Source organism: Schistocerca nitens, chromosome 6, assembly GCF_023898315.1.
Source record: "Schistocerca nitens isolate TAMUIC-IGC-003100 chromosome 6, iqSchNite1.1, whole genome shotgun sequence".
Taxonomy (NCBI): Eukaryota; Metazoa; Arthropoda; class Insecta; order Orthoptera; family Acrididae; genus Schistocerca; species Schistocerca nitens.
The window spans coordinates 315,179,137-315,195,163 of NC_064619.1; the positions used below are offsets into that span (position 1 = coordinate 315,179,137).

A 16,027-nucleotide genomic window follows, 5' to 3' on the forward strand; every position below is an offset into this window, starting at 1 on the left:
TCGTAGAGCAGATGCTCAAAATTATAGACCTATATCTCTGACATCGATCCGTTGTAGAATTTTAGAACATATTTTTTGCTCGTGTATCATGTCATTTCTGGAAACCCAGAATCTACTCGGTAGGAATCAACATGGATTCCGGAAACAGCGACCGTGTGAGACTCAACTCGCTTTATTTGTTCATGAGACCCAGAAAATATTAGATACAGGCTTCCAGATGGATGCCATTTTCCTTGACTTCCGGAAGGCGTTCGAAACAGTTCCGCACTGTCGCCTGATAAACAAAGTAAGAGCCTATGGAATATCAGACCAGCTGTGTGGCTGGATTGAAGAGTTTTTAGAAAACAGAACACAGCATGTTGTTCTCAATGGAGAGACGTCTACAGACGTTAAAGTAACCTCTGGCGTGCCACAGGGGAGTGTTATGGGACCATAGCTTTTCACAATATATATGTAAATGACCTAGTAGATAGTGTCGGAAGTTCCATGCGGCTTTTCGCGGATGACGCTGTAGTATGCAGAGAAGTTGCAGCATTAGAAAATTGCAGCGAAATGCAGGAGAATCTGCAGCGGATAGGCACTTGGTGCAGGGATTGGCAACTGACTCTTAACATAGACAAATGTAATGTATTGCCAATACATAGAAAGAACGATCCTTTACTGTATGATTATATGATAGCGGAACAAACACTGGTAGCAGTTACTTCTGTAAAGTATCTGGGAGTATGCGTGCGGAACGATTTGAAGTGGAATGATCATATAAAATTAATTGTTGGTAAGGCGGGTACCAGGTTGAGATTCATTGGGAGAGTCCTTAGAAAATGTAGTGCATCAGCAAAGGAGGTGGCTTACAAAACACTCGTTCGACCTATACTTGAGTATTGCTCATCAGTGTGGGATTCGTACCAGATCTGGTTGACAGAGGAGATGGAGAAGATACAAAGAAGAGCGGCGCGTTTCGTCACAGGGATATTTGGTAAGCGTGATAGCGTTACGGAGATGTTTAGCAAACTCAAGTGGCAGACTCTGCAAGAGAGGCGCTCTGCATCGCGGTGTAGCTTGCCGTCCAGGTTTCGAGAGAGTGCGTTTCTGGATGAGGTATCGAATATATTGCTTCCCCATACTTATAACTCCCGAGGAGATCACGGATGTAAAATTAGAGAGATTCGAGCGAGCACGGAGGCTTTCCGGCAGTCGTTCTTCCTGCGAACCTTAGGCGACTGGAACAGGAAAAGGAGGTAATGACAGTGGCACGTAAAGTGCCCTCCGCCACACACCGTTGGGTGGCTTGCGGAGTATAAATATAGATGTAGATGTAAATGAAAGCTTAATTATAACCACCCTGTTTATAGATAGTTCATGCATTCTGGAAGTCGACAATTTCGAGGATTTTTGCCTGTTACCGATATGGGTACTGGCGAAGTATCAAAATAAGTGACATAAACAGCCGTGTCTTTTGATTGCGTTGATATAGAAGCTTAAATGTTTTAGACTGCCAAGCGCCTACAGACCTTAGGATCTGACATAAATTTCAACATGATACGTGCACCCGATCGTGAGAAAAATGGTTCTTAACAGACGGACAGACAGACAGTCGGACAATAATTTGTAAACAAATTTTTTTCGTGTGTTATTATTAAAAATTAACAACTTTCGAATTTTTCCCATACTTATGCTACCTAACTTTAGTTCTTGCCAAATTTCATGATTCTATGTCAACAGGAAGTTGCGAGTTTGCGAGTCTCAAAATGCGTGTCATAAACGGCCGCATCATTTTATTTTATTGGCGTACAAGGCTACATTTTTTGCATCGTCAAGGGGTCACAGACCTTAATATGGAACATAAATTTCGATTTGTTACGTCTACGCCTTCCTGAAAAGAAGGGCTCTTAACAGTTGGACATAAACACAGACAGACAGACGGACAATCCTATAAGAGTTCCGTTGTTGTCAATTAAGGTATTAAATCCTAAAAAAGGTGTATTAGATAGGCGAAAACAAATTGCTCTATTTGTTGTAATTTCAGTGTAGTCCTGTACCCATTCTGTTTTTAATAGTAAACAGTCGACTTGTCCAATTATTGGTCGTCCTGACTCAACCTCTCAATACAGCCGTTTTGTGGACTCGCTAGCTGCATTTTACAAGTTCTGCATGACGTGGGTTTTTGTGAACGCTTCAGCTGTGGAACCCCACTTTCCCTACCGTGCTGTCCCCACAGCAAGGGGGCCCCCACCACTACCGTTCTCCCCTCGCTTACCGCGCCATCCGCTCAGCTGGGGGACAAGCGATATTGTATGTACTCTACTAAGCATACCACACCGAACACTGACTCTCAATTTACCCTGATGTCCCACCTGTCTAAGCCATCTCGGGTTTTTTCCGGACCAATAATGTGGGTTTTTTGCATTTACCTGTCTTTTGTTTTAAAGGAACATGCATAGATAAAAAGGGCGTCTGAGAAGTAGTTCTGGATTGCGACGATTTGATACTGCGCCCACAGACAAAACTGAACACCATCTGGAAATCGTTCCTAAGTAGTTCTTGGTGTAAGTGTACGTGATAAAGATGAAACTTGTGCATTGCCATGTACACTGGTTTTAGGAACGCCAATATCCAGTTCAAGCTGTTGTTTGCTCCCTTGTGGATCCATTGCAATAGACACAAGAGCAGTAACTTCGTCTGTCGTGGTTGAAACTTACTGGTTCCTGATCGTCACAACAATATGAGAAAACAATCTTCAAGAAGGTGGGTTCTTGACAGGATGTCGCTCTCTGTAGAGTAACTGAACCGCAATAAAATACGGGGAGTTTCAAAAAGAATGACCTGATTTCAGAATTCCATATTTATTGATAAAAACGTACTACAAACATGGGACGAGTTGCAAAATACAAAACCTTAAAGTTTTCGCTATGCTATTACAAATGCTTTATGTGTCCACCAGCAGCAACACAAGCAACATATAGACGATAGCTAAATTCGTCATTAACTTTACACAATGTATCTGCTTTTACAGAAGTTATGGCGGCTGTTACTCCATTATTCATTTCTTCTACGTCACGAAGTGAAGGGGAGAGGAACATACTTTTGTTCAAATATCTCCACAAGGAAAAAATCCACGGATATCTTCAAATGCTTCAGAATTGATTTTTTCCACAACTTTAGGAGGACTCTGATCACTTTATTTGCCAACAGGATGGAACTCCACCACACTGGCACAACAACAAACATTAGTTTCTCAACGACACTCCGCCTCAACGCAAGATAGGTTGCCAAGGACGTCAACACACTGCCCTGCGTTCTCAGTCTCCAAGATTGACAGACATGACCCCATACGATTTTTTCTTGTAGGAATATGTGAACGTAAGTATGTTCATCTCCCCTCATCTCCCCTTTATCTCGTAACATAGAAGAAGTGAAGAATTTAGCTGTCACCTGGATGTTGTTCATGCTGCTGCTGGTGGACACACAGAGAATTTGTAGTAGCATAGGTAAAATTTTAAGATTTTCTGTGTATTTTGTAATTCATACCATGTTTGTAGTATGTTTTTATGGGGAGTTTTGAAATCAGGTCATTATTTTTGTAACAGCCTCTATAAGTAATGAAGATGTAATTCTGTACACTGCATGTAATTTAAAAGCACTACAGTACTGTATTACATTTATCCATATTGTTTGTAAGGAAACATTGTTTCAGTTATTGTTCTGCTAACACAAATTCTCTATAGACGAGTAGCATTTTATGTCCTCTTTGTTGACTTACATTATACTCTTACATATCTTCAACCGACTACGGCTGAGTGACAGACCACTGTGCATTTTCCTTGTTTTTCTATTTGTTTACTGTCATCTCCAGCATGCGGACGAGTTATGTTACTACAGGTACCTGCAGTGGGTCCCTTGGGGGGAACCTGTAAGCGCTAGAGGGCACATCCCCAGGTGGCGGATAGGGGAATGCCTCCCAGGTATGGGTGGTAGGAGGGAAATGTGAGAAGTGGCAGAAGCCCCCTCTCATATTTCTATCTTACTCTGAGTAATTCGATTTTCCTCTCTAATTGCATGCGGTCAAAAGTTGCTATTCCTTCACATGCAGACTTCCCACGCAGCATCTCTCATCACCCGGGTGGTCCAGTGACAGGCGGGCACTGCTGATCTTGAAAGGGTTAAGCCGACGGGCGTGTGGGAGTCGAGTGAATGCTTTCCAGACGCCGACATTATCATAATAGCGGTGGAGATACGCCCGCAGGGGCCTGAAGGAGCGGCTGGGCTAGAGGTTCTGTTACTTAGCAGAAACTTAGCGAAAACACTTTCTGGCGGGCTACCAGCGAGGCGTGGGAATGACTTGTGTACCCAGGCAGTCTTGGCTGGCTAATTCCCGCGTTTTCTGCAAAATCTTAACTGTGATTGGCTTGCTCAGGGCATAGCTCCGTGACGTAGCAAAATCGGCGCAGAAATTGGCGCCAAGAATCTCCATTGGTGGAATGGTAGTGCTTCGGCAATAGAGTGGAATTTTCCGCCAATTTTCGAGTTGCTGATTGGAACGTTTAACCATGGCCACTGTCGTGGGGGCGGGAATGTTCTGTGTTCGGTTTGTACGGGTGCTCTTGTGGTAGTCGGCTCTCGCCTTTCGGTCGGAGTAGGTTACAAGACTGAGCTCTCGCTGCTCTGGACAGCCTGCCTTCCGTTGGCTGTCTAATATACTTTTATTTAATTGTAACTGTTTGACGATGTTGCTGAAGTTTCCACTTCAACGTAACTTTCCGAGTACAGTTGGCAATTGAGCGTTTTGCATACAAGCGGCCTATGTTGTCTGTCTTGAGCAGTTTTGGCTAATGTTGACTGTATCGGAGTTACTGTGTGACTTCGCTTGTTAAAATCAATCACTGTACTGTCAGTGATTGTGTGGCGGGCTTTCTTCGTCTTCATCAGAGGCGCTTTTGTATTGATACGAAGTCTTTAGTCTGGAACAACCAGACCAGGATAATTTGTTTCGGGCTATACTCGCGACATTAACATCACCACGACGGGACGTTGAAGCAACCAGCCATCGCTTCCGGTACACCAGATCGTGTCCTTGCAGTTAAGAAGACAGCTTGGTAATGTATGTCCACAGCATCGGCAGATTAGGGAATTTGCTCTATGATAATCAGAGCTCAGCAGAGCGGTGCCTGTTCCCGTCTTTTCTTACGTGGTTCTGTCTTGGATGTTGATTGTCTGAGTTCTCACTACTGTAGCAGCAATTAATGTTGGGTTGACTGGGTGTTTCTCTTAAGATTTGAGTTGCAAGGAATTGGCTCCACATACCACTTCGTCATAAATATCACAATCTAGTTTATGGACAACTTCACCTTCACAGCATTTATTTGAGTATCCAATTTCACCCAATTTGATGTATTGTAAATGTTTCATGTGTTTTGTTTATGTTTTTGAGTTTAGTCATAATAAATCAAATTGTTATTTTGGACAGAACTTTCATTCTGTTAATCAGTAGAGCAACCCTTTCATTTCTCACTACGTTACTGAAACTTTCCTTTATTTAATTAATGTCTATCAAATTAAATTATTGCAGGTGCCCAACTCTTTTCTACTCGACTTGCAGGATCGATTATAATCAGTTCGCGTTTCTTCTTAATCCATGTGCAACAGCAAAAGTAGGAGTTAGAAAAGGGGGGGGGGGGCTTAGAGCATCATTTCCATATGAAGATTCGAGAAGAATTTAGTGTTAAATACACTGCTAGCCCCGGCACCTCGCAAATGAAATACCTCTCGCTTACCAACAGGGAAACTGCCATCCCGAAGTCCAATGTTGGCTCATCAAGGACTAGCCCCGCAGCTTAAAATTGTTGATCGGCGACAGACCCTCGTGACAGGCCGGCCGATACACTTCCGTCCCATCATGATGGCTCAATGTCGAAATATAAAGGAATGGAAAAGGCTAGGGCGACGCGTGTCATCCAGGCCCGAATGGCGTGAGAAATGAGCAAGGGTTACCGACTTTTTCAGAGCGAGGTCGGCTAAACAAGCGAGCTCTAGTAACAAAATTTGGCACTCTGAATGTCGGCTCTATGACAGGAAGAGCACATGAAGTAGCGGCAGCATTAAAAAGGCGTAAAACTTACATCTGCACAGCGCAGGAGACCAGGTGGAGTGGAGATATTGGCGATGGCTATAAAATCATCTATAATGACAGCCCAAAATCAGTCAAAGGTGTTGGAGTAATTGTTAGCTTGAAATTTTTGGACTCTGTAGCAAAAGTAGAGCGATTTGACGACCGTTTGATGAAAGTTGTCTTGGCTACGGACCAGAGGAACAACCTCATATTCTCGTTTTACGCTCCGCAAACGGCTGCATTCAAAAGGCAAAAAATGACTTTTGAATGTTGTTTGTCCGCCACGATCACCTGACCTCACTCCCTGTGATTTCTAGTTGTGGGGCTACCTCAAGGACAGGGTTTACCCGGGGAACATTCACGAATGTGCTGATGTGAAGTGCATCATATCAAGAGAGGTGCCACCTGAAGATGCTCTCATCGTATCTGGTGATGTCAGTGGTCATATTGGTTCAAATGCAGATGGATATCGATGACGTGGTAGTAATGGGGCTGGACATAGGAATGTAGATAGGGAGAGAATATTGAACTTTGCAGAAACACACGAACTAGTCATCACGAACACCTACTTCAAGGCGAGGATGTCCCACCTTTGGACTTACTACAGTGGTAACAACGCGAGACAGATAGATTTCATTCTTGTACGGCGACTCGAGCTATACTTCATTTTGGATGCAAAAGCTATTCCATACGAAACCGTTGCTACACAACACCGCCCTTTAGTGGTCAAATTGCCTATCAAACCTCCAAATCAAAGGAAGAGAGAATGCAATGGCCCAGCGTGTACTAAATGGTGGCGACTCAAAGAAACAGAAAGAGACATTATTTCATCTATCACTCTTCCCCATATTACTGACTCAGGAAAAATTAGGCACCACATAATCAGGCCGACGTAAAATCGATTGACAAACATGGCTCTGGACTGAGGAGGTGAAGAGGGCACTTTAAAAAATAGCTATACCAAAAGTTCCTCCCCTCTAAGACAGATGAAAACGGAAGGATTACCGTGAAGCTAGGAATGCAACAAAGAAGGCAGTTGCGGCAGCCAAATCAGCCTACTTCAGCGAAGTCTGCGATAAACTGGAAACACCTACTGGAGAACGAGAAATTTATCGACTGGTGAAGCAGCGCCATAAACAAACTGTAGACATTGAAAAATTCTGTGGAATCAATGATGAAGAAGGCAAACTTATCACCAACAGAAAGAAAGTAGCAGAGCGACGGAGAAAATACTTTGAGGAAGTTTGCAGTGAGAAGTTTCCATATGCTCCAATTCCAGTGTTAACTCCAGTAGAGGGACCTACTGCAGCAGTCACCAAGGATGAGGTTGTCGAAGTATTAAGGAAAATTAAAATGGAAAGGCAACGGGGTCAGATGATCATCAGAAATAAGATTTTGATGTTATGTTTCGACTGAAATATCTCAATTGCTTCAAAAGTTCTTTCTAAAAACTTTCAAAATTAAGACGAGTAGTAATGTCATATCAGGTTTTGTACTATTTGTTCATGGAAGTGTTCCTCATAAATCTATTACGTCAGTTAGAATAAGAAGTGGTTTTGATTTACAACGAATGTTACTAAATCTGGGAACAATTTATCAAAAAGGACCACGGAAACAAAGCTGATGAAGAACATACGAGTGAAAAGAGAACGGGATAAATAATTTCAGGCAATTTTATGCATTGGCCTACAGTATCTGTTACGGCACATCGGAATTTACTTCTAGTACGTAAAATTTTAATTTATACTTTACAAAGAGCTTTCATCTGAAGCAATAAATAAGATGAAGATCGAGAGATTGTAATCGATTTTAGACAAACAAAAGCCGCGGGTAATTCAGTACAATTATGTCACAATCTATACTAATATAGGGCATGTCCACCATTTACCTTTGTAACGTCTTGAAGTCTTCTGGTGACACTTTCAGTGATTTATCTGAATGCTTGTAGAGGAATGCCAGTCCAGTCTTCCTTAACAGCTGAAACGAGAGAAGGTTATCGGATCTGGAGGTAACTCCATATGCACAGTCATCATATTAGCTTGACTGATGGTAGCACTGTGGAATTCGCGAGTGATTCCTTTCACTGATTTTACATGATTTTTACAGCCACCTTCCGCCATGGTCGACGTTCCCTGTCTGTCAGTACATGAGGACTGCCTGGTCTTGGTTTAGCTGTGGGTGTTTCTTCGCGTTTCCACTTCAAAATCACGTGACCAACAGTCGACTTGCGGAGCTGCAGGAGGGATGAAATGTCACTGATGAACTTACTCAAGTGACATCCAATGACTACTCCACGTTCGAAATCACTGAGGTTTCCTGACTGACCCATTCTACAGGGCTACTATAAATTATTCATTCGTTTTCTGAGTTCTGTATTTTCCAAAGTATTAGATGCACAAATATGATTGAGCATGAATAGAACCGTAAACTCACCAACTTCGCATTTTTCTCTCTACAAGTGCTCTATGAGTCTCCCTTTGGTCACACTGTACACGTCCAAGCGGTAGCAGCATTCTGTCAATGGTCATCACAGCAGTGTTGATGCGTTCTCTGTACTGGTCTGGAGTTCTTGCAGTTGGGGCAACTAAACACCGTCCTTAATGTACCCCAAAAGAAAAAGTCACAAGCAGTACCCCACTTGGGAGGCCAAGGGAGTAGAGCCAACATCGTCTTCATAAATATGCACAGACCAGCGACGTGGAAATCGTTGTGCAGTTGTGGAAATAACTACAACTGGAACATATCAAGGTAAGAGGTATCGATCACAGTCTTACCTCAAATGAAATGGCCCATAGAGCTTCGTCTGTGACATAACAGCCGGCCTATGTGGTCGAGCGGTTCTAGGCGCTTCAGTCTGGAACCGCGCGACCACTATGGTCGCAGGTTCGAATCCTGCCTCGGGCATGGATGTGTGTGATGTCCTTAGGTTAGTTAGGTTTAAGTAGTTCTGAGTTCTAGGGGACTGATGACCTCAGATGTTAAGTCCCATAGTGCTCAGAGCCATCTGAACCATTTTTTTGTGACATCTTCGGTGAATCTCGTTCAGTTGCCATAATTTCTTGAGAATTTTCGGTGCCCCACGCTCTTACATTGTGGGGACAGGACAGGCTGTAGAGAGGGGGGAAGGGTGACTGGGAAAGGGGGGGAGGGGGATAAGGTATGAGGGAGGGGGAGGAGGTGGAGGTGGAGGGCGAGCCGCCTCAGGGGTGACCGGGGAGGGGGAAGGGGGAGGTGGATGGGGGAGGGGGAGGGAGAGCCACGTCACCGTTCAGGGAGGGGGAGATAAGGGTTTTGGGGGCGGAAAAATGTTATAATTTAACGTTGTTCCAAAAGGACGAGTTAAACAAGATAATCAAAGTTTTATATAGAAGAAAAAAAAAATAAAATGAAATGATCGTGTGGCATTGATAGCTGGGAGGTTCTGTCCCGGGAAGTTCGGCCGCTGGGTGCAAATCTTATTTCAGGTGATGCCACATTGGGCGACCTGCGCTTCAGTGATGATTAAATGATGATGAGGACAACACAACACCTAGCCCATGGGCGGAGAAAATTTGCAACCCAGCCGTTAATTGAAGGCGGGCCCACTATAGGGTAAGCAAGCACGCAAACTATATAGACGAAGAAGTGTGAGAATAAATTGTAAATACGAATCATTCATAAATTCTATTGTCCTACAGGAAACTGTCTACGGTGTTGTGAAATAGATTACAAAGGAAGCGCTGGAGTTGATCGCTTTGGTTGCGTCTTTCAAAATAGCAAAGATCGCAACTGGCAGTGTTGGCTACACCGTTTCTACCATGTGCCTGCACAACACTTCCTATGCACCTACAGCAGCTTGAGAACCACCATAGAAGAGAAAAATTTCATAATAAGGATATAAAAATAAATATCAGCATACGGCGGTGCAACAATTCCGTCAACACCTGTAGTAGTATCGTTGAGGATAACGCTTTGTAATAAATAGAAGTAAACTACGCACTGCCAATCACATGCCATAATCTTCTGAATCCAAACGTTGTGATTAAAATGGGTGTTTATACGTGGAACGATGAATGGCATCCTCTTCCCCCCTCCCACCCAATCCCCACTGCTCTCTCTCATTTGGATCTGCCATTAATACTATTTGTACTCGTGTTTCTCTTCTTCTTCTCACGGGCCTTTAAACTAATTTTTTTTTCTGCTTTGTCTGTAGCTTCTTTAAAGTTTTTCCTCATTCCCTTTTTTCTCGGTGTTGAAGCCATAATAAATAGATATTAATATTTAAGATAACATGGAAAAAAATCTGTAAAACTATATTTTGGATCTGAAGCATCTAAAATGCACAAACTGCTTATCTAGTTTCGTCGTATTTCACATTGTTTGCGTTCTAACAACTTTATTCGGCATATAACTGTTATTTTTCACTCCAATAAATAAACGTGCTTTCAAAGCTGCTTGTTTTGAGCCATAAATCAAAGTCGTGGCATGTCGGAAAGCACGCCTTCTCTATATTCAATCACAGCCGTTTTTCTTACTACGGATACACTAAACAGTCACTGGCGGGTTTATACACTTCTTCAACAAGTAAAGTCTTTATACGTAAATGACTGGCTGTCCTGGACCATCCACTTTGTACAGCAGAAGCGACGACTATTCCACTAACAATGCAATGGTGAAGTTGCAATGTGTGTGGCACCGCACGCCCCCCCTTTTCTCAGGAAACGAGAGAAAGTGAAGAGATTTTAGTTATGTACCCTGCGAGTGACGTAACTTGATTTTAGTTGCATGATTAATGTATTGCACTGTAAACGTTGCAATACTATTTGACTGACTGGTGCCCCACACGTGGCCTAGCTCTGGTCTGAAAGACGTAGTCACGTCAAAAAGACATACGAGTAAGTCTGCTATGTAAAAATGAGACGTCGTAGATGAATGGCACTGTGAAAAGAATGTGACTGAAAAAGTAATGAGGGCCTGGAGCCAGTGGATGGGCAGGGGGGGGGGGGGGTCATGAAAATTCCACACAGGGCGGAGCCAGTCCTGTGTGACGATTAACTTTCAAGATGAAAAGAATATTTCTTCATATTGCAAAACAGGAAAATTATTTTCTTTCTTTATCACCATTTTTTCAAACCACTGCACTGAAAACGGTAACTGGTGGGACCCATGTGACCTCGGAGAGTTAACTATTCTTGTTCTGTTCATCCATCAATCGTATTTGTAGATGTAATACTTTGGAAAATAGCACTTTGGAAACGAATAAATCATTTATACTCTGAAACGGCAAAGAAACTGATATAGGCATGCGTATACAAATACAGAGATATGTAAACAGGCGGAAGACGGCGCTGTGGTCGGCAACGCCTACCTAAGACAACAAGTGTCTGGCGCAGTTGTTAGATCGGTTACTGCTGCTACGATGACAAGTTGCCAAAATTTAAGTAAGTTTAAACGAGGTATTACAGTCGGCGTGCGAGCGATGGGACGCAGCCTCTCCGATGTAGCGATGAAGTGGGGGATTTACGCGTACGACCATTTCACGAGTGTACCGTGAGTAGCAGGAATCTGGTAAAACATCACATCTGTGACATCGCTGCGGGCGGAAAAAGATCCTGCAAGAACGGTACCAGTGACTACTAAAGACAATCGTTCAGCTTGACAGAAGTGCAACCATTCCGCAAGTTGCTGCAGATTTCAATGCTGGACAATCAACAAGTGTCAGCGTGCGAACCATTCAACGGAACATTATCGATATGGGCTTTGGTAGCCGAAGGACCACTCATGTACCCTTGATGATTGCACGACAGAGCCGCGCGGGATTAGTCGAGCGGTCTGGGACGCTGCAGTCATGGACTGTGCGGCTGGTCCCTCCGCAGGCTCGAGTCCTCCCTCGGGTATGGTTGAGTGTGTTTGTCGTTAGGATAATTTAGGTTAAGTAGTGTGTAAGCTTAGGGACTGATGACCTTAAGTCCCGTAAGATTTCACACACCTTTGACGTTTTGACATTTTGATTGCACGAGAGAAAGCTTTACGTCTCACCTGGGCCCATCAACACCGACATTGGACTGTTGATGACTGGAAACATGTTGCCTGCTCGGACGAGTCTCGTTTCAAATTGTATCGAGCGGATCGGTCTGTACGGGTATGGAGACAGCCTCATGAGTCCATGGACCCTGCATGTCAGCAGGGGACTGTTCAAGCTGGTGGAGGCTCTGTAAAGGTGTGGGGCGTGTACAGTTGGAGTGATACGGGACCCATGATACGTCTAGACACGACTCTGATAGGTGACACGTATGTAAGCATCCTGTCCACTTGCATCCATTCATATCCATTTTGCATTCCGACGGACTTAGACAATTCCAGCAGGACAATGCGACATCCCACGCGTCCAGGATTGCTACAGAGTGACTCCAGGAACACTCTTCTGAGTTGATACTCTTCCGCTGGCCTTCAAACTCCCGAGACATGAACATTATTGAGCGTATCTGGGATGCCTTGCAACGTGCTGTTCAGAAGAAATCTCCACCCCCTGGTACTCTTACGGATTTATGGACAGCCCTGCAGGACTCATGGTGTCAATCCCTTCAGGATTACTCCAAGCGTTAGTCCAGTCGATGCCACATCGGTTGAGGCACTTCTGCGTGCTCGCGGGTCCCTACACGATATTAGGGAGGTGTACCAGTTTCTTTGGCTCTTCAGTGTAGTGGCCTTCTACTGTTACAGTTGAAAACCACAATACTCCCCGCCTCCTTTAATACTGGCAGATACGCTTCTCGTGACACCTAGAGGCCAATTCCGCATTACACAGTGGTGTCCGGATGCTGTTGATCAGATAGTGTATCTACACGTGGACTACTCTGTTATTTCCCGAGCACTATAACAGGGACCTATAGACGTGAGCTTACTGTCTGTGTCAGTGCAGGCCACGGCCTTGTGCTTGTGTTCCAGGGTCCCAACCTGCGTTCACCGGCGGTGACGCTGGAGGGGGACGGCACACCGCGCTCCCAGTTTGGCACGTCTGTCGCCGCTGTGGGAGACATCGATGGCGACGGCTTCCAAGGTTAGCAGCAGCACAGCTCTCCACAGGCCCCTCACACGTCGCTTTAGATGATTCGTAACACCCACATGAGGCAGCAATATGCGGCGTGTTTCAAACAGATTCATTCGCTTTGATATGCCTGTATCTTCTACACGAATGAAGGTATAAACTTCGAGAAAATTTTAACTTCTACACCTACAACAATATCTATACTTTGCAAATCGGTGTGGAGTTCCTGATAGGGGTACCTCCCTCTGTACCACTTATTAGGGCTTTTTATCAATGCAGTTGCATACTATGAGATACTACATGTTAATGAACGTGAGTATATTTTGTAATCAGATTCCCTGACGAGAAAACATAATTGTGACGTACCATAGTTAAGGGTTGGTATCTGTGCTACGTACGCCTCTATTCTGAAAATGAGCTTCACCGTCGTCATAAGGTCGAGCTGTGCACGTCTGCTTTCATACCCATTATCTGAGGTACCGGTATCTAAAAGAGCATTTACACATTGCGACCCTCCAGTAAACGCTATTTCAGCTGCCTTGACTAACGGGCTCGAAAGCAGATGTACACGGCTCGACCCTACATAGCTAAAGCACTGGCAAGTTAAACAAAATTTAAATAAACACAAATTTCAGTTTAGTGAATAATAACAAATGGTGATGAATGGTTATTACCTGCTGTTAATAAATTGATGAAGACGCCACCAAAAATATACAGTGATTAACCCGGTAAGTTACCCAATCAACCACATGAAAGAATATCTAGAAATGGTGGTTCCACAATAATTCAGTTTCAAAGATATAGGTTGGTAATATTCGATAGTAGTTCAGATTGCATAAATCTGTGTAATCAGAATGGTAGCAGATTCCGCAGAAATCCACAAAGCACCAGTAATTCGCCAAATAACAAAGTTCCTTTGCTTTGAACTAGGCACAAATAATCCCAGCACAGCAAGAAAATAACTTCCTTGAAGCAAATCTCATTAAAATAGCTCACAGTTGAAGTTAATGCTAACTCATTGAGTCAGAGACCAACTAGCCTCGAAGCATCACTAAGATGAGCAAATTTACAGCATTCGTGACCGCTAGTCCCTGATATTCTGTCACTTTGCCCGACTGACTGCTTTGCAACATCAAGTCTCTCCTCTGTTGGTCTCGACACAAAGTTCATTGCATCATATCTCCACAGAAAGTCTTCTCTCTATCCAGTCGCGACGCGAACTGCCCCTATCTCCAGTCTACACCAAGTGTTTCAACTCTCTATCTCTCCCAGAAATCCTGGCTCACTCCACGAATTCTAATATCTGACAGTCTCTTCGCGCGCGCGATTGAGAAATACTCGCTCCCACACCAAGTAGCAAGATCTACTAAAATCTATAAAATGAACCACTATTTGCAAAATAATAAAGTTACAGATTGCCGGCCGCGGTGGTCTAGCGGTTCTAGGCGCGCAGTCCGGAACCGGGCGACTGCTACGGTCGCAGGTTCGAATCCTGCCTCGGGCATGGATGTGTGTGATGTCGTTAGGTTAGTTAGGTTTAACTAGTTCTAAGTTCTAGGGGACTGATGACCTAAGGTGTTAAGTCCCATAGTGCTCAGAATCATTTGAACCATTTTTTGAAAGTTACAGATTAGGCATATGGCTTGAAGTAAAAATATTTTCTACCCCTTCTGTAGAGACAAAACACGAAACTGTACACTTAAAAGCATAGACATAAGTAATTAAACATGGTGTAGCACTTACGTGATTATAACAAATAACAAAGGATTCGCTTTAAAACGTATGAAATATAAGTTTGGCCTGCTCAGCTGACGCGTCTTTTTACGCTCAGTCTATTTATGGTGTTATATCTTACGGATCATTTGCCGTTATTAAGTTACTAAGATTTTAATATGTCTATCGTAACTTTTAGTAGTTATCATTCAGAAAGTGTTAATAATTTATATAAACGTAATATGTTCACGTATGGGTAGGCGCAAGAATTGCCATACTGCTTTCACTAGATGTGTGCCTGTTGAGGATAGTATGATCTGACATATTTCCACAACAGAAAGATATAAAGCGCAATTATTCAGTAAATAAAATATGTACCAATGTGTGATTGTCAAAATGGTAGTTAGAGCCCTGAGCTATTCATCCAATACTTCGTTAATAAAGATCGTATGAAGCTTTCAGCATTTATTAATTTGCATTGGCTGTGCTAAGTACATGTGTTAAGTGTGTTCAAATAACTTCTACAGTTTTTGTCATATTTGTAATATGAAGATCTTAATAAATGTACCTCAATGTCGCAAGCAAGCTAATACATTTGGATTTGTCGTACCTTGAAACATCGAATTATCATAGAATTATGAGGTACTTCAGTATGGCCATCTTTCATACTTCAGCAGAAGCCGGAATAGTACCGGATCGTCACTACAGCCCATGATGCAGGTCCGCCCCTTTCTACCTACTAATGGGCAAAGACCACACTATTGTCCGTGGTTAGATGGTCCGTTGTCGACACACATCGGTCTTTAGGAAAGGCTTAGTAGCCAGGCCGCACTCTCAAGATACATTTTACAACTTTTCTGTGGATTATTTCTTGAGCGTATGTGTTGTGTTACAGTACTGAGACTGGCAAGAATTATTGCTTGAATGCCTCTGTTCAAGCTGTAATTAGCGTAACTCGTCTTTCCAGTCCCTGCGGAAACGAGAAATAGGTTCCTCACATAAACTCGTCCTTGAAACTAAGTTTTCGCCGGATTTGTGACGTTTGGCTTCAATCGTCTGCCAATTCAAGTTTTTCAGCATCTCCGTGTCGCACTCGCACTCGTTCTGCCCTGCTTTGCATGCGTTCAGCGTCACTTGTTAGTCCGGTCTGATAAAGGGCCTACACTCTTATGCAATATTCT

General features: G+C 43.5%; 1 protein-coding gene across 1 annotated transcript in view; it reads left to right on the forward strand.

Moving 5' to 3' along the window:
- LOC126262652 (integrin alpha-PS3-like) overlaps positions 1–16,027 on the forward strand; it is a 440,796-nt gene that overhangs the window by 91,664 nt on the left and 333,105 nt on the right. Inside the window, exon 10 of the mRNA XM_049959421.1 lies at positions 13,034–13,145. Coding sequence (XP_049815378.1) covers positions 13,034–13,145 — 112 coding nt within the window. The remainder of the gene's footprint in view (positions 1–13,033; positions 13,146–16,027) is intronic.